The following is a 26,871-nucleotide window of genomic DNA, read 5'->3' as shown; positions in this document are numbered from 1 at the left end:
GAAACCGCGTAGGGAGCGACCGAAACCGCGAAAGATTCCTTTTGTTTCATAGAACCGTCACGTTGTTAAGTGTGCCGCGAAAACTATCACTCCGTGTACGCGTAGTTTACGTTTACGATAGTTTTTGCTAAAATGCCAGCCAACGATCGACAGAAAGCCGAAAGAGGAAGAAACTCAGTACCCCCGTTACACACTTTCAAAAATTAACTTTCCGGATTTTGATACCGAAGTCGTTGAGACGTGGTTCGTCTGTTTAGAAGCAGCATTTTATGTCAATAGCTTAACGCTATCGACGATCGCTATGCTTGATCGACATAAATTCAATGCTGTAATCGTTGCGCTTGGCACTCGCGCGAAATTCTTCCATTCCGCAATCGCAACATGTAATAGATCGGAAACGTCCGACAGATACGATACGATGAAGAATGCTTTCTTGGAATATTTATGGCCGACGGAAAACCAACGATTAACAAGCCTACTTTCCGGCGATCGGAAGCCTAGTCCTTTCAGAGATGCGCCGTCTGGGTGGAGAAAGATGTTTCGATAATGTCCTTGCTAATATATGGCACCGGGCTTTGCCGATCACTGCACGTTCCATCATCGCCGCTATGCCGTCTGTGTCATTAGATGATCAAGCAAAGGTAGCAGACAAAATCCTCGAAGCTCCAAGTAGTGTAACATCTAGCCCAAGTGAAACGAGTGCTAGTGCAAGTGCACGTTAGAGGCTGGCATCGAAGCTCTATCACGCCAATTAGATAAAGTTCGAACAGCTGATCGATGCTGCTCGTTTTCGGAAAGAGACACACACACACCATCCCAAAGGCGATCATGGGGACAACAAACCTTAAGTGCATCGCGATCACGCACACCATCGAGAGCACCGCGCCGATGGCTCTGTTGGTATCACTATCGCCATGGCAACAAGCCCGATAAGTGCGAGAAAGAGCATCCTAACGATACTTCCAGCAAATGAATCTTTTTACAAAGAGCGGCTGCCGGTTTACTCCCGAAAAAAGTAGTTCATTTCTCTCTCCGCAACACAAACTATCCCGAATCTCTCATCAACGATAATTCATTCGATAACGTATGCACTAGCTATTATCGGACGCCACGCATAATGCACCGCCACACCAGCTCACCTTTAAACTCAAGCACTACTCACCATGAGAACAATACCAGCATCAAGCTGAACCGTATGACCCTTGAACCGAACGAAAAATTGATCGCATTTTTGTCAACGATCACAGGACGCACACTAGATTTCTAATCAACACGGGTGCGGAGATTTTGGTAATACCACCATTTTGGTAATACAGACAAAGGATGAACCCGACGCCGTCACGCAACACTTTTTGGTGCAAACGGTAGCCAGATCGCTACTTATGGCACTAAATATATCACTCTCGATATTGGATTGAGCTAACAATTTACCTGGCCTTTCACTATAGCCGATGTAGATTCGCACGTAATAGGAGCAGACTTTCTAAAACACTTCGACCTGCTCGTAGATATCAACTGACGCCACTGACTATACGCGACTGAGTGATAAAGAACGTGAACAACACAGCATCTCCATCCAGAGCCACATGCAGTGCGTATGACAGGTACACACAAATACTAAAACAATTCAGTGATAGTACTTGTTACGGCCAACTGAAATTCGAACTGGCTTAGGCGCGTTAGGCGTAACATATGTTTTTGCTTAGTTGGGTATTTTGGGAACGGTCAACGGGAGAGCGTAGGAGAGTTCAGTAGGAAATAAATAAGGCAAGGAAGCGGAAGCTAGGCTCCAGAAACTGGACTAATGTTTGAATTTTATGACATTATTTTCCTCTTCTCGTTTATCACCTGTTATACATATTAACGGTAAAAATAAATTACAAGAGTTTCTTAATCCGTGGTGCAACAATACTTTATCTGAAACGTCGATCGATTATAGAAACCTGAATGCAGCAACAGAACCGCACAGATACGCGATACCACACATTCAAGATTTCGGTAGTATATCACAGGGCAACAAGCGTATTTTCCTGAAGATGGACAGAAGCACACCCGTTGGTGTTGTTAGGGATGCGCTCCACGATTAATCGATCCTCCAAAGACGATTTAAACTTACAGTCCGGAACAAACCATACTCCAAAACCAAACCAACTTCCTATCATACTAAGCTCTATTTGGAAGATGCACTGTGCTTTCCACTATGAAAAACTTTGATTTTAATTCTCCCATAGACGCAGCATATACAGCAATCGAAGCAAACTATAAAGAAATGGTTTACCATTCAACTTTCTCAAAGCAGAACTAATTTCGGACTGATATTGTAACGATTGCTAACGATGTAACGACTTCGGAAGCCTCTTATGTACAACCTTCTACAAGATTTTATATGGGATTTAACACAGCAAACCAACACTTCATTTCTGTAGCGACTTTTTCGGATCCCATGCTTCTACCTTGGGACGAGTTGTTGAGTATGGCATGTACGCATCTGAAACAAAAGAAAGTAGTTATGCTTTTACCCAACGCTTAACGAATCGTTCCAATGCATTACCTTTAGTTCCGGACACATTTTCACTATGATCCATCATCCACGAATAGTGCGGACGGTTTCCGTCCCGATTCGGTGGCAGATCAGTCTGAAACAAAGATCAGAAGTTTTCCGCGATACAACGTTGCGATTATTTAAAACGCAATTCTTACCTTGTAGTGCATCCAACCAAACCAATCCGACGGTATTTGAGAACCGTCGTACTCAAGGTTCCAGTGCGGTGCGTACTCTACCCAACGGTTACGGCCATAAAATTGTGACGGGTCCTCGTAGTACTTGTTGCCGTACTTATCTTCACCGACCAAACGACCCGATTTCATCTCATCCATTCTGAAACGAGCAAAAGATGGTTTGTTTTGATAGACAGCAGTGGCATCGTCGATGGTACATCGTTAGCAGGCTCTATTACATAAGTTGATATTCGGCCATTTACACACCTGTACAGCTTATACAAACTAGCCCGGATACCTCCATTGTCGCGGATATAGTTGAACAGCTTGCCAAGCTTATTCAAGCCTACGTAACGGGACATGCTGTGGCGAAGAAACACAAAAAATCGCCGCCGAAAGGGTCACAAAATTTCTTTCCGAGCTACTTCCCGAGAACGATATTTTGATGGAGAACTGTCAAAATGACGTTGCTTTTGCGAAACGTCAAACAAATCGTTAGGGTGTATTCTACTGCCTGCCCGAGCAAACTGTCGCTGTTTTTGGAAAAATCATTAATTTTTAGCTATTCTTCAACCAATTTATCTTCGAATCCAAAGGATTATTTTCAATATTTTATTCTTCGAACAATCAAAAACTAGTAGCATGTGTAATACACAATTTTATCACATTCCATCACCACCGGGGAACTTTGGAGGTGCTGGTACTGCCGGCGGTGCCGGAGCATGCTGCCGGGGAATCATACCTAGCCTTGGATTGGGCAACATCGTACCCGGTTTGACCGTTTTAAGCGTAAGGATCGATCCGAAGTATACGTGCTGAATGACGGGAAACTTCGATAACACTTCCTTTTGATACATTTTAATGAGCCCGGTAGAGATCTTCGACCACTGCGGGACAGCGCTGATGCTCCATAACTGATTCGAGTGTTCGGCAAAATGGCCCGTCTTAACCTGCTGTATATAGTCGATGCAGCTGACAAACATGAGCTCCTTTTTGTATTTTGCGATCGATTTCTCTTCCACAAACTGGGCCGGTTCGATCGGACTGTTCACGGCCAGTTGCGCACTGCCCCATATAAAGGGAACGAACTGAAAATCGTCCAAACTCCACACACCATGGCTACCGGCCGGTTCCATACGGTACGTCACTTGTAGCTTTCTAGCTAATATAATGTATTGCTGGAACAACTGTAAAAAAATATTTGAAAAGATGTTTAAATTCTATTTTTGTCTATACACCTCCATTGCTTTACCTTTAAACCAACCGCAACTTCATCTTTACGCTCGAAAGCGCCAATCTTGAATAAGCACATCAGAAACATAATGAAAGCCAACTCGTGTCCGGTACCATAATCAATGCGTGTTGGATTCCCGAAACAATCGACAAAATAGACACACAGCTCCTTAGTAGCGTCCTTCAGCGAATCCGGCAGTACGTCGCTAATGAGCTGCTTGCTTTCCGACTGCATCTTCTGAAACCAGCTCTTGAACGCAACGTTACCGAACCGAGCCGGTTGATCAACAGGAGGCGTTTCGATTGCCAGCTGTTCCAGTCGATCTAAAACCTTCATGAGCTTTTCAACAGTAGGAGGTAACGGCACTTCCTGACTGTTGCGCGTTCCTTGCAATGCGACCGACATGCTGCTGATAAATCCCAGTAAATCATAATAGCATTCGGACATTCTCCACAGCTCCATATCGGTGGGAGATTTGACCAGCTTTTCCGGCACCACAAACTCTCGCCTCGGTTCACCATCAGCACCTGCAACATACACAGCTTTCGGTTACAGCAATGCTTCTCAAACGAAGATATACCAACATTCTTACCACTTTCAGCCATTCCGCGTTGGTTTAATCACAAGTATTGCTGCACAGAAGAGCTTTTATGCTGTGTTTGGTAAAAGTGAGTTGTTTTTGTTTGTACCATCAAGGTCGCCGTGACTGTCAAAACTTCAAGAGGTGGAGCGCGTTCCGAGGACGAAATGCGCACTTTGACAATCGAAATAGGCCTCGTGCTCGGCGAACGTGCTCTGAATCATTGTTTTGTTTTGGTTCTAGCATGTGCGGTTGTGTATTTCGTCATATTTTATAACCGTTTTAAATTCCGTCACATTCGCAGCGCTTCGGCTACATTTCACCATGGCCAAACGTGAAACTATCGTGCACTGGTTCCGGAAAGGATTGCGTATTCACGACAATCCAGCACTTTCGGTAGCTGTGGATAAAGTGCGAGAAAATCCTACCAAATATGCCCTAAGGCCGGTATTCGTGCTTGATCCCGGCATTCGCCAATGGTTGCGCGTGGGACCAAATCGGTGGCGGTTTTTGCAACAAACGCTGGCAAATTTGGATGAAAATTTGCGTTCCATAAACTCGAGGTAAACTTTATTTGTTTAACCCTTAAACTATACTATGTTCTATATATTTAATTTCTATTATGACGGCAATGCCGTATTTTCAACACCGCTTGTGTTGAGAGAAAATAACAAGTGGCACAAGGCATTTCCTCCTTGCGATTTGCCTTATCCCGGGCATGCTCGGTGCTATTGTTATTTGGATGTTCTATATGTGTTGAGTATTATTATATTGTATTTATGAATATCTTCCTCCAGGCTTTACGTAGTGCGTGGTAACCCGGTGGAAGTATTTCCTAGACTCTTCGTCGAATGGAACGTGTCATTGTTAACATTCGAGTATGATATTGAACCGTACGCCGTAACACGTGACAACACCGTCCAGGATCAGGCAAAAAAGCACAATGTGAAGATTCATATGGAAAAATCACATACAATCTTTGATCCCGATACGATCGTGAAGAAAAATGCTGGCAAGCCGCCACTGACCTTCCAAAAGTATGCAACCCTTGCGGCGACTTGTAAAATCCCTCAGGCATTGCCAGCACCTAAAAAACTTCCCTCCAATTGTACCGCCCCTGACCCGGATAAGGAGGAGCGAACCAATTCTAACTGTTATGATCCTCCAACAATGCAGGAACTGGGCGTGAAAAAAAGCACGTTAGACGAATGCAAGTTTCCTGGTGGAGAAACGGAAGCTTTGCGCAGGATGGACGACTCCCTCAGTCGAAAGACGTGGGTATGCAACTTCGAGAAGCCAAACACCTCGCCAAATTCTCTCGAACCATCGACCACAGTTCTGAGCCCGTACCTGAAGTTTGGATGCCTGAGTGTGCGTCTGTTCTACGGTCGTGTATCGGAGATTATCAAAGGCCAGAAACACTCGCAACCTCCAGTATCGCTGATCGGGCAGATAATGTGGCGCGAGTTTTATTACTGCGTGGCTGCTGTAACTCCTAGCTTTGATAAGATGGTCGGAAACAGTGTATGTTTGCAGGTCGATTGGGACACTAACCAAGACCACCTGGAAGCGTGGACCCACGGGCGAACGGGTTATCCGTTTATCGACGCCATCATGCGCCAGTTGCGTCGGGAAGGTTGGATACATCATCTTGCCCGTCATGCCGTAGCTTGCTTCCTGACGCGTGGCGATCTTTGGATATCGTGGGAAGAAGGACAACGAGTTTTTGAAGAATTGCTGCTGGATGCCGACTGGGCATTGAATGCTGGAAACTGGATGTGGTTGTCGGCCTCTGCCTTCTTTCATCAATTCTTCCGCGTTTACAGCCCGGTGGCATTTGGCAAAAAGACCGATCCGGAGGGAAAGTTTATCCGCAAGTACGTACCGGAGCTGGCACGCTTTCCCGCCGGGATCATCTACGAACCGTGGAAGGCAAATCTCGAAACGCAAAAGAAGCTGGGTTGCATTATCGGAAAGGATTATCCACACCGGATAGTTGTTCATGAGGAAATATCGAAGGTAAATGTACAACGCATGTCTGCCGCTTATAAGCGCAACAAGGCACAAAAAGAACACGATCTGGACGGTGACAGTGCACCCGCTGCCAGTTCGACAGGCAAAAAGCGTCCAACAACGACAAAAGCGAATGCTGCTCCCAAGAAGCGAAAGCTTGAGACTACTATTGAAAAGTTTTTGAAAAAGAAGTAAAACAAACAGGCTAAGCTCACATTACTGTAGTTCACTACTACCAACAATACTCGTATCTATCTCTCAGGTAATTTAACTATTTTATCATGATTCTTCTCGCTGACCAGTGATATTTAAGTTTTCGCAATTTTTGCTGTTGTATGCATTTAATTTACTTGGTACTTATATTTGGTAATCCTTTTGTTAATGTACTCGCCCATGTATTTTTGTTTCAAATAAAATAAGCTATAAAAGTTTTACAGAAGAAATTGTTTTCTCAATTTTCTAAGTTACTTTGCATACGGAGGTTCTGTTTATTTAAATAAATTAAACCAAGTTCTTGATGGAACTTTGCTCACTATATTCTATACCTATTGATCACAACGGCTTCATATGCTGTACTGTTTTCTAATGAGGAAGAAATCTTGCTAATCTTAATCTTGCAAGGTAAATGCTTTTGTTAAAGTTGCCTTAGTTTTGCCGTTTTGTTTTTAATTATTATAGTTTTCTACATTTCATTGAATCTATTTCTATATGAATAAAGCAAATTGAAGGCAAAGGTGAAGAGATTTTGGAATTATCTAACAACACAAGACATAAAAACGAAATTTAAAAGATGGTCGTTAACAATGAATTGCTTTCGATGTGCCAAAAAAAAAACATCTTCCAAGTTTACATCCACTGGATTAGATACACAATATTTATTTCTGAATATTATTTCACATCTACTAAATACATTTCTCTCTGAGGTTGTATAAATATGTTTCATTGTTTGCAATATATGGTTCCTGCCATACATCGTCCGATGCTACTAGGTATCCCGTTTTGATTCGCACTTTTTGATAGTCCTGTTATCATTAACATTGGTGGTGGTACTTTGAAACGTTTACTGTACCTACTTATGCATGTTTTATTTGTTTGTTTTTTTTGCTGTTCAGCCCTTATTTCTCTTTTTCCCTTTTTCCTTTGTTCCCATCCAGTTCTGTCTGATATTTGTATGTATACATGTATATTTGTAAATATTCAACGTGTGCGTTTGTGTTCTTTTGCCGTTGTGAAATGGAGAGGTGCATAGGGAGCGTCATAGGAACAAACGTGATTTATGGCGCTCCGGAATAAGTGCTTCCAGGAAGGCGTGAAACGGTGCGGGAAGGCGTGTGAATAAATCATGCCAATGAACGAAGTGCTCTCTTGTACCTTAAATTAGAACCCTAGCTTTATAGCTTCTTGTAAAATGCAGACTTTTCGTTACAGAAAAACCAACATCGGACAGTGGAATAACGCAAGACAGTCATCCTCCTTACTATTTAAAAAACAAATTTGTTTAATTAGCATTTGGTTTTCATGCCAAACCACTGGTATAAATATAATGACTTTCTTGCAGAAAAAGAAAATTTCATGTCCTCGATCGTGTTATCATTAAACCGTAACTGGATGACTTGACAGAACAGAAGAGTTACCAGCAATATAGTACATCGCATATGCTACAATATGTTTATGCAGAGTTTAGCTTAGCTAAAATCCTTGTCATATTTCCCTAATACCCTTGAGCTCTTTCACTTTTTCTTCGACCCTGCGTCCGACTTCATCTTCAGCTCGCACAGTGATATCCACTGGGCGGTAGCAGCCCGCGTACGGAACAACTCGTCGAAAAACTTCCGGTTTTCCTGCCGAAACTCCGGCCCGCTGCCGACCGTCGCACGGCCGAGCGTTTCATTCCTGCCCAACAAACTGTCGTGCAGCACTTGGAACTCGATCGAACAGTCTCGCAACATTTCGCGACTAATATCGAAGGTCAGGGCCTCGTTGTAGACGGGTGCGGTCGTATTGCGTGCCACCGTCGTCTTGCGCTTCTTGATTCGCCGCCCATCCGCATTGTACAGGCACACCTTCACGTACGGATCGGAGGAATTTCGTGTACCGTCGATGACGCGCAGATTGCGTGCCTTGATGATGACGACCGTGAGCTTTTCGGCTGCGGGCAGATATGACAGCGACACCATTAAATCGCCCAGATCCTGCTTGTTGTCCTGTTCGGTGTAGGGTAGTAGTGGACGCCAGATGTCTATCCGTTCGGCAAGGCAAACCTGTGCCAGCGGGAACTGTACGCCACCGATGCACACGTGGCGCGAGTACGCGTCAAAGTCGAATAGGAGAATCTCGAGTGTTCGCCTGCCGATCGTAGCCGAACGCACCTCAAACACAAAATCCTCATCAAACACTGCAAAGCAGATGAAAAAGTTTTACTCAAAATGATTCTGTTTTGTAAATAGTCTAGTTTTGTAAATAGTGTTCTGTGGTCTGCTGCTGGCAAGTTGTCTAGTTTAGGGTTGGGTATATCATTAGTTTTGTATAAACTAAAACGAACCGGTTCGTTCTTTGTGAAGAACTGAACGATCGATACAGATCTTATGTTCTTTTGTCTCTCTTAAAAAAGGTGTCTATTATAGGTGTCTCGGTCATATAGTTCGCTCAACCTGCCGGTCCAGGACTCTTTCCAACTGTTCACACATTAGACGGGTAGGTCGCTCTTCCTGTCGTTCAGGGTCCCTCATCAAATGATCTTACATTCGACGTTACTTTCCGTTCAACTTGCGTTATATATCTCTCAACTTGCGTTACGGGTAGTTCAACATGAGTCATTTAACCTACTGTACAGCTCGTTTTGATTTATTTTACATTTAGCGCATAATTCTCCTGACCTTTCTATGTAGACAGTACAATCTGGGGATATTTCGAAACTGCAGTAACAAAGTTTGACGAACAAAGTTCGTTCGTTCACTTTAATAACTTTTCTAACTGTACAGGTTTATTTCTTATGACCAAACTCTAATCTAGTAGTGGTATTAGCGAGCCTTGGAATCGTTAAGCGGTATTAATTTAATGTCTTCATTTTTTGCTCGGAACATCAAGTTTTTCTCTCTTGTTCACGCTAAAGACTTCGAAAGACCAAGTTGTATGCCAAAAAAAGGAATAACACTACGGTCAATGTCCTATTTTCTCATAATTTGGTATCTGATCATTACGCCAGTTTGGAAGATACCAAAAGTAAACATTGAGTTGCAACATTTTCGAGGTATTAACTTCGAGCTACTCATGAAGGATTACTTGTACAAATATGTACAATGTAGCATGCTTCATACGACACAATGTTTCACGGATGGTGTGGAAGTGGTTCCTTTCTTTGAACGGGTTATTGCAGCAAATGTCCCATCTGTCAAACGTACAATGGATTTCATTCGAATTGTAATGCATAATGCCATCCACAAAATCCCATAATTCGTTCGCTTTCATGCTCAGAACAAGGGTCGTCCATTATGTCAACCGATGGTTACTACCACGTAACGAACTCCACCACTTACCGGGATTGAGCGTTTTCTTGTGAATCCTCGTCTGCCACATATTGTTCCGATCCGGCAGCAACCTTATCTTGGCGTACGGGTCGGCCGTCCCGCTAAAGTCCTGTGGCTGCAGGTCCTGGGCCTGGGTGCGAAGGAAGCGAAAACGGTTCGACTTGTTTGACGCATTATTACGAAAGGACAATCCCCCGTTCAACCATTACCTCGACCAGCTTCACGTTCAGGATGCCAGCGGCAGGATCGTAGCTCAGTGTTAGATGTATTGCACCGCGGGCGTCCTCACCGCCTAGCTCGTCCCGGCTAACCGTACTGCACGTGCTGACGGAGTCCAGCATATCGATCTTCGCTTGGTCAACCTTGGTCGCACCGGCCGTGCCTCCTCCAGCGGTTGCCGCCGCCGTAGACACCATCGAGGTGGTCGGTTTGGCCGGGCTTGACGTAACAAGCACTACATGTTTACCCGTGCTTGCGATGGCCACCGCACCGCTGGGTGCCGCAATAACTGACCTACTACTGCTGCAGGCAGAATCACCACTGTCCTCGCCGGTCGTTTCCTCTGCAAAACAACAAAAGATGTTGTGGGAAATGGTTACGCCTTCATGTCAACGGGGTTTTTGCGTGGAAAAGTTGTCTCTGCCGCCAACGGCTAAGCAAGAACGCTCACCATCCGACGTGTCAATCAACTGCCCCCGGCTGTCACTTTTCCGGTAAAGTCCCTGCGACGCCCAGAACGGTGGATGGTCGGCTCGCGTCTGGGGGCTGCCACCGCTCCCACCGTTGGCTCGATTTAGGTAGCGCGACGTCCCAGCAACAGCATCGACGTTGTACGCAATTGGGCAGGTTATGTGTCCCTGGTGGCTACCACCCCCCGAAAAGATGACAAGATCGATAAAAAAAGCTCCCCCATCAAACAGGTGGCTCGTTTGGCACGTGTAATGATGGATTGCCGCTTACCTGCTCCGTTGAGCCGCTTCACGCTCCTTGGCCGATTCCAGCAGGTTCTTTTCGTACCAGTTGAGCCGATAACGCTTCGAACAGGTAATGTAAATCAGCAGACCAAGCAGCGAGACGACAAGGAACGATACCGAACCGTAGATGGCTATCTGTGTGGGATTTACGCCATCCACCGACTGGCTGAACCAACTAACGATTGGGGTCTTCATTGTGACGGACGCGTTACGAGAGGTCCCTTTTATCTATTGATCTACCGCCAACGGTGAATTGGAACAGAATGAATACGAAATGGTAGAAAATTAATTAATTGTATGGGGCGCAACTGAGCAACGAGCGCGAACGGTTCAGGTTTATTATCTTTCCGTTCAGGTTTTTTAAAGCTTCGTACCAAACGAACGCTCACATACCGCAGTCTTCATTAGCACTGACGATGAAAGTACATAAAAGAGGATAGAAATTTGATAAACTTTTCCCACAGTCCGATGTACCCAGGGTTCCAATCTTGGAGATGAAGCGTAAAGTTAATGGTATTACCTTACCCTTTAGATGACGAGAAAAGTGAAATGAAATTTCTCATTTTGCTACTCGTGCAGTTGCGAGCAGAGCATGATTTTAATCTTCCCATTCAATTTGAGTGCAAAGTTCACAATCAACAGTGGAAGCACACCACCGGATATGGCAGGTAAATTGAAGGAAGGGAGTTCTACTACTCTTGCTCCCAATCTAACTTAAGTGGAGCCGTCGCTGCGATGGGTTAGCGTGGCAAAAGCTCTTTGCGTGAGCTTAATAACTTAAAACAGTAACACTGCCGAGGATCTTTCAATTCAAGTGATTCTGCTTAAATTCAAAAACTTTTAATGAAATACGGGAAGAACCTGATTACATTAAACCTGAGACCCGTCCTGTGTTAGTGCTCATCGTACATCGTTATGCCTTCATCTGCCATCGTTATCGTCTACTTACAGGACATAGACTCTACTGAGAAGAAAAAAGTGTTAATAAACACATTAATATAATTAGAGGCAATAGTACTACAGTATCAACTCGTAAATCTGTAACTGGTTTTTGTTTTATCTTGTTCTCATCTTGTATCTATTGTGACACTACAACCTCTTGGGTTCTAGCGATGTGGAAATTCTACCTTCCTTAGACTTTATTCCTATTCCTATTCCAACTAGTGACGTGTATTCCAATTATCTCTCATCTCATAACCTTCGAAAGGAGCTTTAGACGTCACTGCGTATAGGTGTGCGATTCGAATGGGATTTCGCACCAGTCCTATCGTGTGAAGATCTGCCCCGATACTGTCTACACCATAAGGTTTCTTCAACAGTTTATCATAGCATCCATCTGCATTGCTTTTATTTGCCGTTGAAATTGCAAACAAAACACCATAAACTCAGCAACCATAAAGAAGCATTGTTTAGTATTTTAAAGCTGCTGTTTTCCTTGCTAGAAAAAGGAACCAAAAATTTTAATTAAACCTCATCCACACGATGGGTTCCATCTTTTCTGTTTTTAAGGCTCATCATTTCTTAACCGCATTTACACCGTCCTTTATTGTTCGAACCATCTCGCTCGAAGGCACGTGCGCGTCGTCCATCTTTTCATGTTCGCTAACTAATCCTGACGTCATCGTTCAATATTTCATCCCCCCGAGAGGCGTAATTGAATCAAAAAGCATATTTCTGACGTGATCGGCATCGGTAATGATGCTTCTGCGTTCCCCTCGGTCTCGTGCGGTACGCCTCGGAATGCTTTAATGTGATCTTTCACAGCGTGTCAAACCATCCAAACCACCGTCCACGCGTCCTGTGGCAGGACGTTCGCTAAGTGAATGCTCCCCCGATCATTATCACACACTGTTTTTTTGCGTTCCTGACCATCCCCCGGGGGAGTAGTGGTTGGGTTAGAGTTGTGGAATTTACGCGTTTCTCTTCCGCTGTTGCTTGTGTCTTACTCACTTCCTGCTACACTCAATATCCTTGCCAGGGGTAGCTTTTTTATTCTGTTTTTCGCCCCCTTTTTCTGCATTGCGTGCACGTTGATCTTTAATACGGCACGACAACGGCCATGCGACGGCAGCCATGCGATATGACGACCGTGCAGCGGACGGCTACAAGAGTCGACTCCCAATTAGTGGATCCCACTTTGTCGGGCTGTCGGACAAATGAGCGGTGAGGGTACACATTCATCTCAATTTTTCGTTCGTTAGGCCTCTTTTTTATATTGCGCACAACAACAAAATAGCAGCACGTTAACAATGAGACGCTTACGTTTCAAACCCAATGTAAATTTAATCCAAAAACCCTACAGCAATAAAGCTAAATTTAATTTGGTAGGCCAACAACTAATTGTAAATCGAGTGCAAAATTGTTTAACAATACAAACAACAGCACTACTCTCTGTATTTCCACGATACGCCTTTGCCGCACCGGGCGAGTAGGACGAAACTTCATCTTTTACGAGCGTAGCGTAAGTGCGTTAAAATTCCTTCCCCTTAAACGTAATTACCATTTTCTACCGGGTCGACATGACGGCATCGGTGTTTCTTTTTTTAATTTACCTTTCCCATGTACTATGAAATGCCACTTAACGTTAAGCACCCATACAGAAACGCTGGCAGAAGCTTTAGCTTCGCTTCGCGTGCCATGTGCAGTGAGTGGTGTAGAAAATTTACTCAACAAGTTCGATTAAAAAGTATGACCGGCCAACAATTTCATTCCGGCTTCTGGACGCATAGGACGTATGTTTAGGAGGATATAATGATACGCTATTTAACTTTTATTAGTATCGGCATTGACGATTACTCCAATTGCTTCGTTAGTGCTTTAATAACAAGCTGATAGAAAGTTGTTCAAATATACCACACAAAAAGGTGGCGTGGTCCGATGGTGTATTGGTAGCGGTGCCGGTTTACACACGACCGAACTGAGGCACCTGACTGACTGAGGACTGACTATTCGGCTAAAGGTACTATATGGTGATAAAGTGGTTCGATATTTGCCTGGCCGTTCTAAGGAAAAAAAGTAGAAAAAAGTGGATAGAAATGAAATATCCTTTTCTATATTTATATATCTATATTTAAAAACCCTTTATCATATTTATATTCAACACACTAGTTGCTTACTTTTAATACCTCCCAATATTTACATAAAACGATAAAGCTGTCATATGTTTTCCACATCCTAGAATGGCTCGTCTGTTATATCTATTATCACCCTTCGAACATCTCTTGGTGACCTTCGCATTTTTTCCCCTTTTTTATGTATGCCTATACATCGGCTAAAAAAAAGTTTACCATCTCCTAAATTATCACCCGGTTTCGGGATGATTTATGGCTTGATTTATTCTGCCTTTCACTCTTACTAAGAAATAACAACGTTACTCGCGTGGGCAACTAAGTATCTCCCAGCAGGAAGGATATCATGGGAAGTAATAGCAAGCAAAAAAATATAAAAGAAGGAAGCGCTTGCAACAAGAAAATATTATATTATATTTCATGATGTAAATCTTTCCTTTCCGTTCGATAAAATATCTTGACCACATCCTCCCGATCCTGTGGTGATCCCGGCTGGTGGCCGTGTGTAGCTAATGTATGGGAAATGCTTCCCAGTGCAAAAAGGGATGGAATGTCTTCGTGCAGGACCCCAAAAGGAACGGTACGTGATGTGCCAGCCGGGGGTGCGCTTGAGCAAGGTTACTCGAGACTTGTGACATCGCATAATGCCGCACCCGCCAGCACATCCCAACTTCCCAACCTGCTGTCGGTGAAATCGTCGGTAAAGAATGGTTTCAAGTGTGTTGGCATGTGTTGCGAATGGTATATGTCGCCTTGCGGTATGAAAACATCCTTCACAACAGTAGCAAACAGCACTGGCTTGGCTACGAGCGTTTGAAGCGGTGGTACGCGCTAAAGGACAGCTCGAGCAGTGCAACGATGCAGAAGATTTGTCCCTGTACGGTTGTGAGTGTGTGTGTGAGGGTGTAATGGTTACAACTAAAACAACAGCAGGATATTTCTCAAATGCCAAGACAAACCTGTAACCATTTCTTATCAACAAATCCGATGGTGCATGGTTTTCAGCACGTAACAGATAGCTTTTTGTGTAATTGCTGTTACGTTGCAACTTACAAATTCGAAACAAAACATAGTCATAGTCAACGGATATTTTAAATATTGTAATGTTAGAATATACAATGAAATTAAATTAATTATAGTGAAATTAAACAGTCGATCTAGGAGTTTTCAAGTTGTTAAGCAAAAGAAGTTGTCAAATAAATGAAAATTCAAAATGACAATAATCACACAAGAAAAGGATATCACTGAAATGAGGGTAACTTGTTACAAACATAGATATAAAACAAATATAAATAAGCAAAAACCAACACTAAAAAATAAATGAAAGTTCTTTTATAGAAAAAATACAAAACTGTCATGCAAAAAGCAGACGAACTATTATACTTTTTGTGTTGAATTACTGATATATTAACAGAGATAAACCCAATTAACTTTTGTTTTGTAGAAATATATGTCTAATCTGATTGAGCTCTGTTTCAAGATACTCAACTAATCTAATTATACTTTAACTAATTATATCCTTAATAAGTTTAATTCACTCAACAAAAAACAACAATTTACTCCAACATTATCTTAAAAATGTTATTTATTGTAGTTTTATGTTGTATGGATTTTATGTTGTATACGTTTTGGATGCAAATATTATTCCCAAACGGATTACACTGTATGGTGCCGGTTTGCAATGCACAAGGCCACTGGAACGATGTGTATCATTTTTCTGAAATTTATGACATGTCGTCCTGATGGATAGCTTTTGACAAATGTCCCAGCGAAACAGTCGCATAATAGTGAATTACGTATATGCAAATAAATCATGTCGAGAGCTTTGACCCATTTATGGTGATTGTACAGGCTCAGTAATTCAAATCTACTTGTGAGGTTTAGTGAACTTTGAGCTTCCCAGTAAGGAACATTGACATGCTGTGATATGTACAGATTAGATCAAATCACAGAGAAAATTTTCCCCATATGTATGTAACTGTAAACCATTATTCAAATTGTTACTGTGTGTAATCACATTCCAAACACTGCGACACACATGCCAGCAATTATCCTGGCCGCCGCGGACACCCCGGTCTTTCACACACGTTGCCTCGTCGGAGCAACGGAGAATCGCAACGGTAATAAATATTTAATCCATTTTCTCATCACCGCATCACCCGTTCACCGGTGGCGAGATGTACGGTTTCACGTGGGACCAATGTCACTTACCTTACCTTACCAGCCACCGTTACCGATTGATGCACACACCCAAATGATCAATTACTTCGATGAAACTGGACGATAAAGCGAAGCCGTTAAAACGCTCGCCGGATCGTCACCGGGTGGCGGAACGTACATTTGCCACGAGTTTGTCATGCCTTGCTTTACCTCATCCGGTATCACACGTTATAAATGCACTTTATATCCTCGACTGGCGCCTTCCGTTGTGGTGGTCACTCCGTTGGTATGAGTTCGATGCTAGCAAACAATATGTTTGAAATGTCGCCCAATTTGTGCTTCGGATCTTTAATACATTTTTACGATAGTACAGCACTAGTGCACGGTGTTCATACGCTGCCATGGCATGTTGCTCCTAGCGACATGCTGCACCCGCATGCATGGAGAGTTTTAGTACTTTTTCAGACACTTTGAGGATGGAAATCGATTTACCACTTCTAGGTCACAAGCTAATCAAGCTGCACTATCGAACTCTGAAAGCTGTGCCCATCGTTGAGGAGGAAACTAAATTAAGAGTCTAGCGAGGGCACCTGTTTCACCATTAAATTGCAAGCGCCTGCAGACAAAGCTTCCGGATATGGGTAAGATACCACCGTCGGGCATCCACGCACCGGACTACTACTCTACTGAAACCGGAATGAATCGTACAGCCCAACACACCGAAGTGAAGCGTGTTCTGTGACAGACAAACGGACGAACCGTCGGTTCCCCTCTTCAGATCTCTATATCTCACGGCACTCACGGTCACTTCCAGCGGGAGCATGCGCATCAGCTTAACGGCCAACTTTTGCAACAACCGAACAACGTGTTTCCGTTCCGAATGGTTGCGCCTTTCGACTTTCTTCAGCAAAACGCGACTACCCAAACAACAACACTGCTCCATCAGGCATTCGCAGCGTTCGCCCAAACCGTTGATTCTGCGGGTATGAAAGAAAAGATTAAAGTTCTTCCACCACCCTCCACAAGGGCTCATCTCTCGCCCAGATGGAACGGGAGGAGTTGCCGAAAAATTAGGAATTTACGTTATTCCCCAGGCGTACACAGGACCAAGACCGCGCCATCAATTGGTCCCCAATTGTGTACCGTGCGCCAAAAGAAACGATGCTGCTAGGCCGGGGTTTTGGCAACGTCTTTCTATTAAATGCGTGCGCTCAGCCACTTGTAATTCGCAGTTAAGCTTTTATTTAATAAATGGCACTCGCCGTGCCACTACATCCCGTTTACTGGCGGACGGATAATGGCTTAAATCGTGCCGTTTCAAGTAAGGTTCGCCTTTGATGAAGATGAAACCTTTCTTGGAGGCAGCAGCAGCAGCAGCAGAAGAGTTTGATAATCTTCGTAAAGATGGCTTTTTGGAGACATGATTAGTGGTTTTTTTAATGCTCATTTCTCAATCTGTTCTGGTTACACTCAAATACAGAGAAGTCTACTTAATTATATACTTTATTTATATTAAAGTATGACGGCTCTTTGCCGTATCGACCAGAGAAATTTATGATGAACATTAGTCACTAAATAGGAGCCTGGAGGTGTATTGATAGCGGTTAAAGAATGTCAGAAATGGCAAACCTAGACCTCTTTATGTTATTGTGCCGCTAAAGAAGAGGAATCTCCGAATGAAATTCACAATGAATGTTATTTTTAATAAAAGCATTTGAGTGAAATATCATTATTCAATAACACAATCGCCAGAATATTCGAGAACTTCAAAAGAATACTTCAAACCTCCAGCACGATTTCAATGTTAATGTTTTTCTGCTTTAACTTCTATCGGTTAGCAACTGCTGAAGCTTTATCAAACTTCGTAGTGTGCTATACGACCGAGACAAACATTATGATTCATTTACAATCGCCTGAATAATTAATCTAAGATTTATGATTTATGTTGATTGATGGCGATAATCTTGCTTCTTCAGCAATGAACTTCAAACACCGGCAAGTGAGCTGATAGCTAAACTCGTAGTTGTCGGTTGTCTGATTCTCTTCATCTTCAATCATAAGTCCAGTCAACAGCCATAGGGTTGTTTTCGATCCGACCTGCTGCAAAGTTGGCTCGGTTCCAGCAAACCGGTACTGTGTTGGAAACATCAGTCAATCAGATTAAAAACAATCGAGCAAAGTTTCACTTTAAAATATTTATTCACCTAAAACCAATGATTGACGGCTGTTTGTCCAATGGTGTCCAATCAACTGCACCGTTTTTTACTTCTTAGAACTCTAATGAAATAAAGTCTAGAAAGGGAGTCTTCTGCCAACGAATCAAGAATTTCCTTTTCTCGACAATGAAGTGATTTGTTCGGCGAACGGACACGCTTCGTTAAAGTTTCTTTAAGGCATCCCACAGAACACAAACTCCTGCTAGATAATCTGTCTCCGGCACTCACCTGATACTCACACATAGCCAATTTCACCCTTTAAAAATTCACATCCTAATCCATTTTCCCTTAGCCGCCCTTCACCTTCGCATCGTTGCATCCCCAAGCTTTTGCCTCAATCATGGAGTCTTCTCGAAAGTAATTGCTCCCTGTCACCTGCACAACCTCGGGCCAGTCTCGGTTCCACAATTCACCCAGTGCACCAGCAAGCACCACGGCTTTGCCTCCGAATCCAGCTCACAAACCGGGTAACTCTCGCGTACACCCCGGGATAGTTCCGTTGGGCGCACTCGTTGCCCCAGGACACAACGCCCACAATCTGCTGCTGACCGCTTTCACTCTTCGTCAGCTGCAGTGGGCCACCACTATCGCCCTGGCAGGAATCGCGTCCACCCTCCAGATACCCGGCACACAACATTTTCGCCGTGATTTGGAAGCGAAAGTAACCCGACTTTCGGCACTGCTGGTTGGTCAGGATGGGCACGGTCAGTTGCTGCAAGTGCTCCGACAACTCGCCACTTTCGGTCGTGCCCCAACCCGTAACGATTGCGTCCCTTCCTTCAAAGGTCGAGGCATCGACGGGGAGACAGATCGGAACCAGTCCATCCTCAGCCCGAATCGGATCTTTCAACAGTAACAGTGCCACATCGTTGTTATTTCTGACTTGTTGGTACCAATTCAATACGATGCGAGTCACCCGGCGATGGATGGCGTCCGCGTTCAGGATGACAATGTTCGGACGCCTTAGGTACACCTCGAACTCAGCCGCATCCAGCCGTGCCACACAGTGAGCCGCCGTCAGGACATATCGATCGTTAATCAAACTTCCACCGCAGGTGAACCGTTCCCGATAGTAGAGTGCCGCCATCCAAGGAAATCGGTCAATGTCAGACGTTTGGCCACCGATCACACGCACCGTGTTCGGCAACGGTGAGTTGGACGGCTTACCGCAAACTGCGCAAACGAGAGGGGGATTAAATGCACTCCTCGTATCCAAAGTGCACCTTAGACGAAGAAGCCGGTTAGTATACGAACCACATGCCGGACATCCGCCATTTTCCTCCGCACTGACCAGCCAACACAAGGACACTAGCACCAGCTTCCAGCAGAGTGGCGTGCAATAGCTGAACGCGTGCATGTTATTGGTGTTGCTTGAGGGTGCGATTTCGTTGCAACCATTCAGTATGCACCATCACTACAACTGATGGTGTACCATTTCACCCGCAATAACTAAAGAATCCGTTCACAAGACGCCAACGCACAGTGTCGTGTATTTCGACGATGTGGTGGATAGAATTTGTTGTTAAGAAGATTCAGGGTTCAAAAAAATATATCTAAAATTTGTGTAAATGAGGCACCATCAATAATTTAAACAATATTTCAATTATGTAAGATAAGACCATAAGATTATTATATTGAAAACGATTCAATATTTTATACAATATTTTAAAATCAAAATAACAATTCAGTGCAAAAATGTTTCCAGCCAGTTTAAAATACTTTCTTACATTGTACAACACAGCGGCGCGAAGGCGTTATCAAGAGCTTTTCTCCATCCAATCGCGTCAATGCACTATTGTCGCCAAACTACGACACTTCGATATTGGTAAACAATTTCCTATAGCTCAACCACATAAAGGCAAACAAGGTTGACCTTTACCCAAGCTAACCCAACGCCACCGCAGCAACACGAATCGCACAAGATTAAACCATCCCTTACCGAGCAAAGCTTCCTGCCAAAGACATCAGCTTCGGCTGATGAAGCACGAAAAAAAAATCCTCACCCAGCAAAACTTTTAATCCGTGTGCACTTCCATAGTCCGTCGGAACCAGTTTGGTGTCTCAGCACATAGCTGGTTAATATTAAAAGCGACACACAGCATGGGAGGCAACGTGCGGCTGCTGCACAGGCAACAAAACAACGCGGATGCCAGAGAAAGCACCACGATTGCACTTTGGCACCGTTGTTGAACGATGCTCTTAGCGCCTTTCTCCCGGGTATCGAATGTGTGTGCTGCAGACGAAGCATGCTTTTTCACGTTCGTTCGCCGTTGGTACCAATTGTACTGCATCGAACAGCAAACTGTGCTTTCGAAACTTTGTAACGAACGGGCTCGAATGGGCGATGGTCCTAGTTTTATGAAAAGCGATATTATGTGTAACGACGCACGGAAGCGGGCGGATAGTTTGTGCTAACCTTTTACATGCTTCGTGGTGTGTACAATATTGTGGCCAGAAACTTCGGATCCGCTCTTGGCATTCTGGGCGATGGGAAATGGTTGAGGAAGGTTTTTTGTTTTGTTAATATCTGCGCATGCATCGTTAGGTGGTAAATGTAAAGAGTTTGATTATGGAGAAAGTAATTTCGAAGTAATCTTCTTGTCTAGTTAAGGTTCCATTATTATGACCCAAAATGAATTACTAAATGGCGGAAAACAAATGCTTCGACTGCACGTTTTGATTAAAATCATATTACCACTTTCCGTATCACGTTACCCAAATATGGCTTTTGTGCACTAAAAAAACATTAATTTGCAATTTTTAGCCGAAATCAATTCAACAGTCGTCTTAGTGTAACATAGGAATATTGAAACCCCTATTTTTACAGATAAATATTAAATTTCGTAAAACAAAAATATTATTGTTAACAGGTTTTTCACTTCGTACATGTACATATTATCGTAAGCAGTAAATGTAAAATATTTTATATACAAATATAAACATTTTCCATTATTTATTTTTAGTTTGTGCTCATACAGCCAATCTGATCATGTCAATGTAATAGTGCCATCGTATTCAAAATAATACGTTTAGCAAATATTCAACAACGCTAACTCACTTGCCAGAAAAAATCGAAAACACCACGCTTTACACCAACTCCCACAAAACTCACACAGGACATTTAATAAACTTCATGCTCAGATACTCTTCTTCGTGGTCGGCCATTTTGTTGCAGACCATATTAACGGACAATACACATTGCGTTTAGAGATTTCGTTTCTCCTGCTTCTTTTACGCCAGGCGGAGCCAAGGCCGTTGTTCTCGTATCACTGACATCGTAATTTGTTCTTTTTACTAAACCAGTGGGCAATATGGTTGGAGAACCTTATGGACATTTGGAGAGATTTGAATTTCCCAAAGATTCGCCATTTGCGACGAACTGGAATTGGGTTTTTCCATTTATGAAAAATCCGGGTTCAATATTATCGATAAATTTTGATAGAAATAGTATGATTCCTGTTTAATGTGAATCTCATGCACATGTGATACATTGTGTAGGTTTTTATCAAACTAAATTAAATACCCTAATTTATAATGCAGATCGTTCGTATCTTTTTCCGAACGCCTGGTACGCATAATTGACACATAGTCCATTGGCCTCCTAAACACTTAATCCTTCTTCACCAGGCTTAAACGGATAAGTTTGCGTTTAAACGGTACGTTTCACTTTAATTTAGTTCATTTCAAATTTTATCTCGACGGATCCTTCGCCAGAACATAACGATACGCGATGCCTCCACAATCCAATGGGTATCTCAATTAACATAAGCTCGCTCGCTAATTGGCAAAGTTAGTTTGAACCGGGCTGGCCGTGAATTTTAATGCGCGTCTGCCACCACAAACGACAACACGCAACGCCGCGAGCCAACTGTTGGGCGCTTTTCGCGGATTACTAATGTCGAGCAATTCATCAAACGACCAGCACCGTTAGTTTGCTTCATCCCGTGGGTAAAAGCAGATAAAAATAAAGCGACAAATGAAGCGCACAACCCCTTAACAAGGCAAACTTTGGCTCGTTTTACACGTGAATTCATGGTGGGGTTTCACCCGTGAGCGGGAAAACTTTAACCGACCAAAACGAACCACAAAACGGGGCCCCATCAAGGATCGGTGGGCTCAAGAAGCCATAATGTCTTTCGACGCTGCCATTACGCAGATAAATCATTGAGAAACATCTTAGTGTTGACAAAGGGACACGTCGGGCTTGGAGTCGCTCTAAAAGGGCAGCAGCCGTATCTGCCTTCGTGGTTGGGAAATAAATTAAATTTTACCTGCCGGGAAAAGCGCGACTACTGGTCACGCAAAAGGTACGCTGCTACGATCAATATCAATATAATTTTTGGCATTTCCAGTCCACGTGGACGATATCCCGCAGCCATTAGATATCCAGCCGGAAGCAGGCTATGAAATAATAATAAGCGAGGTGCTCATTATTTTTTGCCCGTCCGAATAAATCAGTTTCAATTACAAATGAACTAAGCTTGTTGATTAAAATTAATTCATCGGTAAAAGTAACTAACATCTTTGAGACGGTATAATCTAAAGACGGTACAACAACATTAGATCCCGGCAATAATTTCAAAGCTAATACAGTACAATATGTTTAAAGCTTTTTGATAGCAAGCATAAACGGTATAATAACTATCGAAAAAGTTCGGGTCGTTTGCTGCCAAGCCATTTTAAGGATGTGCTGCAGCATCTTGCTAAGCTACTGAGGAAAAACTTTTCATCTGCCGCCGAGTACATAAACAAGTCCCTCGAATGAAATTGGAGCAAGTATATATTGTTTCCTCACTCCAATGTTCCGAAATACTTCTCTCTATTCGGGCAATCTTATCTCGTATCTGATGTGTTTTTTTTTTGTTTCGATTGCTGTGCTTCCTCGACGACGAAAAAATCTGATCAACTGCTTTCACTTCCCCCAGGAAAAGGCAAAGGAGGACGTTTCATGCCATGAATCTTAATGCCATTTCACCGAGCGAAAAGTAATACCGGGGCAACCGAACCGAGCCAAGGAGGAGTCGGTTCGCATAAAAAACCAAAAATGGCCCAACAGGGACATTTCACCGGATGCTTCGGGTTGGTTGGTTGGGAAATAAAAGGATTCCGGTGAGCGCTAACTGCTTTGCCGCAGACGGACAAAAGGCTTTTTTTTATATAAATGGAAGGGATTTGTTTGAAGAAGCGAACCATTCGGTTCAACTAAAGCCTTCTGAAAGGTTAGCGGTTCGTAACGATGAAGCTCGCAGTATTAGCAAATGTTTTAATGATGAGATCCCAAACACGCAGAGAAGTAATAGATGGGTTGGCTACGATACGATAATTGTGGCAAGATATATATTTAAATAATGAGCTCAGCACTGCAAAAGTTGCACTTTTTTAGACATTGCAAGACAAAGTGGTACCTTTCATAGAACGGACACGTATTATGTTAAGCGTTTGGGTCAACATAATACTAATTGCAAGTGAAAATTTATCCTTTATCAAGCATCGTTTTGCATAATTTGCCTATATTAAATTTAGAAAATGTTCTAATGAGAATGTTTTGTGATTAACAGCAATCCTTTCATCTTAGAAACTTGAATTACAGATTTTGTTGACACGCCAAATGACACGCTAAACCGAAGAAGTTTTACATAGTATAATTCTTCATATTAGTCCTATATTAGTCCATCTGTCATCTTTTTTTGTCTTCTCCTATCCTCAAAAAGGTCAGTGTGTCATTTAGCAGTATTGTTCTGGTCGCTACACGTCGCTTTCAAGTAATCTAACAATGTTCATAATTTTTCGTTTCTTTCGCTGAGCGAAGTATATCCGTTAAAATTGAATGTCATTAATAGCGCCATCAGTTTCTTTGCCATCCGTATTTGACCTCAAAGTATCGGTGGTATCAACGATTATTTGGAACCTTTTTGATAGGACGGGGTAAATGAAGTCAAAGAAAGAAATGCCAGGAGCTTCTTAGTATGTAGTACCACTAACAAAGAAGTTGGCAGGATTAATTTGTTGATGGTCGTAAGAATAATTTGTTGTATTTATAGATGATTTGTTATATGATAGCAAGAGTTATTCTACAGTGTTGTTCAAAAGTTAAACATCTGTGTCTAATGAGAGATTTTGATTTATAACTCAAACATTACTCAATCCTTTACACCCATCGTTTCTTATCATGAGCTTTCCATGCGAATAACTCGCTTCATCATAGGCGCCCACCAATTTGCTTATCATCCTTACGTGTGCTTTCCATCCACACTTACACACGACCGTCCTATACACTCCACACTGCGGTTTTTTATACGCAACAAAAAATGAATACGAAAAATGGAGGAGAAAGCGTAGCAACAAAACATTTTTATTCAGTTTTTCACCAAACATGTTCACAATAGTCGCCCATGGTCGCCCATATTGTGCGGGCCGAAACCATGCCAGCAAAAAGGGATGCAAATGAAATGCAAATATTTTCCGCTTTGTGCTACGTGCTGCCATTGCCGATAACATTGGCTATTGTAAGCTATTGCCGAAGCGTACCCGCAGAGTGTGTTTGAAAATATTGCAGCAATTGTGCGAGAAAAACAAATGGAGTCAAACGGGTCAATATTATGTTGCTCAGTTTCTTCAAGCGTGCATGCGTTCCACGATTGCTTGTAGGGGATTATCGATGTAAAGGAATAATGTAATATCGTAACGGCAAGCTGTATGGTTCGTTGGATTGAAGTTTGTTGCCTCTGGTTAAGATTCCGACGATTAAGTCGTTACTCGTGATGTTTCTGACTTTTTCCAAAGACCAGGACCTCAGTGTATGAACGGTACAAAAAAGGAGTTTCAAGACTTTTAAATTAAAGACGAAGATGACTAAGGTGAACGACTCCAATCATAAACCATTTTAGTTGGTTAAGCTAAAATAGGTATTAAAAATTAGAGCCTGCACATACGGTGTAAGTTTCTGAATAAAATGATAGGATATTCTACCCAAATTTTGCAACTCCTTCTTACTTCATTGGAAAGACTCATTGCCAAAGAAATTACTTTCTCGTGGTCCCTCCAGAGAAGTAACTTTTCTCATTAGACGAGCTTCATTTCGATATCACAAATCACAATAGATGCCCAGATATGCAGAGTGTCTCGTAGCAACAATCGTAGCAAATCTTTCATTAGGACTAACAACCTTCACACACTCTAATTGGACCCGTTCAACAACTTCCCCCGGAGCGGTGGTGAGAAAACTCAGCTCGTCCAGTGCCAGTGACGCGTGCCGATGAATATTCCCGCCCGTTCGCTCGTAGCCTGAAGTGGCTCATCCCAGCTTTGTCATCGTTTGTTTTTTGCCCCTTCAACAAGTGGGCCCTGTGCCCCGGGCAAATGATTGTGTATGTGTGTTTGGACTGGGTGGCAGACGGGTAGGATGCGGTTCTTACCTTGACGGCGTACGTCCGGTGATGGTAATATGGTCTGACACTAATGCTGTCGTATGATTCACACATCACTCACATGCTCACCGGCGCTTGAATGATTTCAACGGTATTAACACTATATCTGCAACACTAGCACCAATCACTTCCAGTTGCTTTATTCGGGTGTTTCTTATAATCTCGCCGTAGCACCGCAACAAAATATACACAGGAGAAGAACAATAAAAAAAACACTCACACACTTAGTCACTTCTCGCACCTGCACACTTTGTTTCACTTCATAGAAAAATAAAACAGCAATGCATTACCATTTCCGGAATTAATCCCACCCAACACATACCCTTGCCATCGACAATGTCAGAACCATTTGTTATCGTTTTGCCCACTGCCCCAAAAAAACGGGGAGCCCCCTGACCTGCGGGATTTGGAAGCAGCAGTAGTACTACTCGCAGCGTTTCTGTCCTCTGCGAGTAAAAAAATCGATATCTTTCTCACTAGTTCGCAATGCACACCTTTTTCGCCACTACAGGTGGCGATAACGCGAACTCTACGCATACGAGAGACCCTCTTCGGTTCGAAGATCAGCACGCTACTGATAGCGCTAATGATTTGTCCGAACCTTCAAATCGCTCGTGTCACCCATTTTACGATACCGATCCTTTCCAGTCTCAACCAATCTCGCAGTCACTCGGGGAAGAATGTCTAATGCTGCGTACTTTCATAATTTCCATTGTAGGAAGTGAGTACCGTTTTATTGGACACTCATACAAGTCGACAACGGCTGGGCGCCTCCATTAGTTCCGTGAGTTACTTCTGCCAGTAACTCACAGTCTCTGCTCAAAAGCTGGGCGCCTCCATCGTACATACTTGTAGTTTATTTTTATTTGTTCAAAAATAAAAACCATACGTGCGGGCCTCCGACGATCAAGCTGGCGATTGCGTTGATCAATAATTTATTTCCGTGCCCTTTTA

At 43.1% G+C, this 26,871-nt stretch overlaps 5 protein-coding genes across 8 annotated transcripts in view; 1 reads left to right on the top strand and 4 right to left on the bottom strand.

The window, feature by feature from the left end:
• Window positions 1-2,108: 2,108 nt before the first annotated feature.
• Window positions 2,109-3,168, bottom strand: LOC128303892 (probable NADH dehydrogenase [ubiquinone] 1 alpha subcomplex subunit 12). Its single transcript, XM_053040975.1, has 4 exons — window positions 2,986-3,168; window positions 2,701-2,878; window positions 2,552-2,636; window positions 2,109-2,488 (listed from the first exon to the last, which is right to left on the bottom strand). The coding sequence occupies exons 1-4, from the start codon at window positions 3,078-3,080 to the stop codon at window positions 2,415-2,417; spliced, it is 432 nt and encodes a 143-aa protein (XP_052896935.1). The 5' UTR covers window positions 3,081-3,168; the 3' UTR covers window positions 2,109-2,414.
• A 154-nt stretch (window positions 3,169-3,322) lies between these two features.
• On the bottom strand, window positions 3,323-4,635 carry LOC128303851 (serine/threonine-protein phosphatase 2A activator). Its single transcript, XM_053040928.1, has 3 exons — window positions 4,545-4,635; window positions 3,971-4,479; window positions 3,323-3,905 (listed from the first exon to the last, which is right to left on the bottom strand). Exons 1-3 carry the CDS (start codon window positions 4,555-4,557, stop codon window positions 3,381-3,383), a joined length of 1,047 nt encoding a protein of 348 aa, XP_052896888.1. The 5' UTR covers window positions 4,558-4,635; the 3' UTR covers window positions 3,323-3,380.
• Window positions 4,636-4,835: 200 nt separating this feature from the next.
• LOC128302203 (cryptochrome-2) lies at window positions 4,836-6,976 on the top strand. Its single transcript, XM_053038964.1, has 2 exons — window positions 4,836-5,095; window positions 5,330-6,976. Exons 1-2 carry the CDS (start codon window positions 4,857-4,859, stop codon window positions 6,738-6,740), a joined length of 1,650 nt encoding a protein of 549 aa, XP_052894924.1. The 5' UTR covers window positions 4,836-4,856; the 3' UTR covers window positions 6,741-6,976.
• Window positions 6,977-7,402: 426 nt separating this feature from the next.
• LOC128300271 (synaptotagmin-1) overlaps window positions 7,403-26,871 on the bottom strand; it is a 37,817-nt gene continuing 18,348 nt past the window's right edge. For 3 of the 4 annotated variants that reach the window (XM_053036282.1, XM_053036284.1, XM_053036283.1), the window contains 5 exons: window positions 11,033-11,282; window positions 10,743-10,936; window positions 10,282-10,634; window positions 10,082-10,202; window positions 7,403-8,940 (listed from right to left, as the gene is read on the bottom strand). In XM_053036282.1, the coding sequence (XP_052892242.1) occupies window positions 8,276-8,940; window positions 10,082-10,202; window positions 10,282-10,634; window positions 10,743-10,936; window positions 11,033-11,241 (1,542 nt within the window). In that variant the 5' untranslated portion in view covers window positions 11,242-11,282 and the 3' untranslated portion in view covers window positions 7,403-8,275. Of the gene's footprint in view, window positions 8,941-10,081; window positions 10,203-10,281; window positions 10,635-10,742; window positions 10,937-11,032; window positions 11,283-16,325; window positions 16,466-26,871 lie in introns of those variants that run through there. The other variant, XM_053036285.1, reaches the window with a different exon arrangement.
• Window positions 18,900-19,902, bottom strand: LOC128305815 (transmembrane protease serine 9-like). The gene is given in 3 exon segments (XM_053043430.1): window positions 18,900-19,663; window positions 19,745-19,856; window positions 19,858-19,902. Coding segments are annotated over 3 exon segments (921 nt in total).

This window comes from Anopheles moucheti, chromosome 3 (assembly GCF_943734755.1).
Source record: "Anopheles moucheti chromosome 3, idAnoMoucSN_F20_07, whole genome shotgun sequence".
NCBI lineage: Eukaryota > Metazoa > Arthropoda > Insecta > Diptera > Culicidae > Anopheles > Anopheles moucheti.
This window is presented reverse-complemented; position numbering and strand designations above follow the sequence as displayed.

Coding starts and splice junctions, on each gene's coding strand:
- LOC128303892 (XM_053040975.1), bottom strand. CDS start 3,080: ATGTCCCGTTACGTAGGCTTGAATAAGCTTGGCAAGCTGTTCAACTAT. Junction 2,879..2,985: donor AGTTTGTATAAGCTGTACAG/GTGTGTAAATGG, acceptor TGCTCGTTTCAG/AATGGATGAGATGAAATCGG. Junction 2,637..2,700: donor TTGGTTGGATGCACTACAAG/GTAAGAATTGCG, acceptor TCTTTGTTTCAG/ACTGATCTGCCACCGAATCG.
- LOC128303851 (XM_053040928.1), bottom strand. Junction 3,906..3,970: donor AAGTTGCGGTTGGTTTAAAG/GTAAAGCAATGG, acceptor ATTTTTTTACAG/TTGTTCCAGCAATACATTAT.
- LOC128302203 (XM_053038964.1), top strand. CDS start 4,857: ATGGCCAAACGTGAAACTATCGTGCACTGGTTCCGGAAAGGATTGCGT. Junction 5,096..5,329: donor TTGCGTTCCATAAACTCGAG/GTAAACTTTATT, acceptor ATCTTCCTCCAG/GCTTTACGTAGTGCGTGGTA.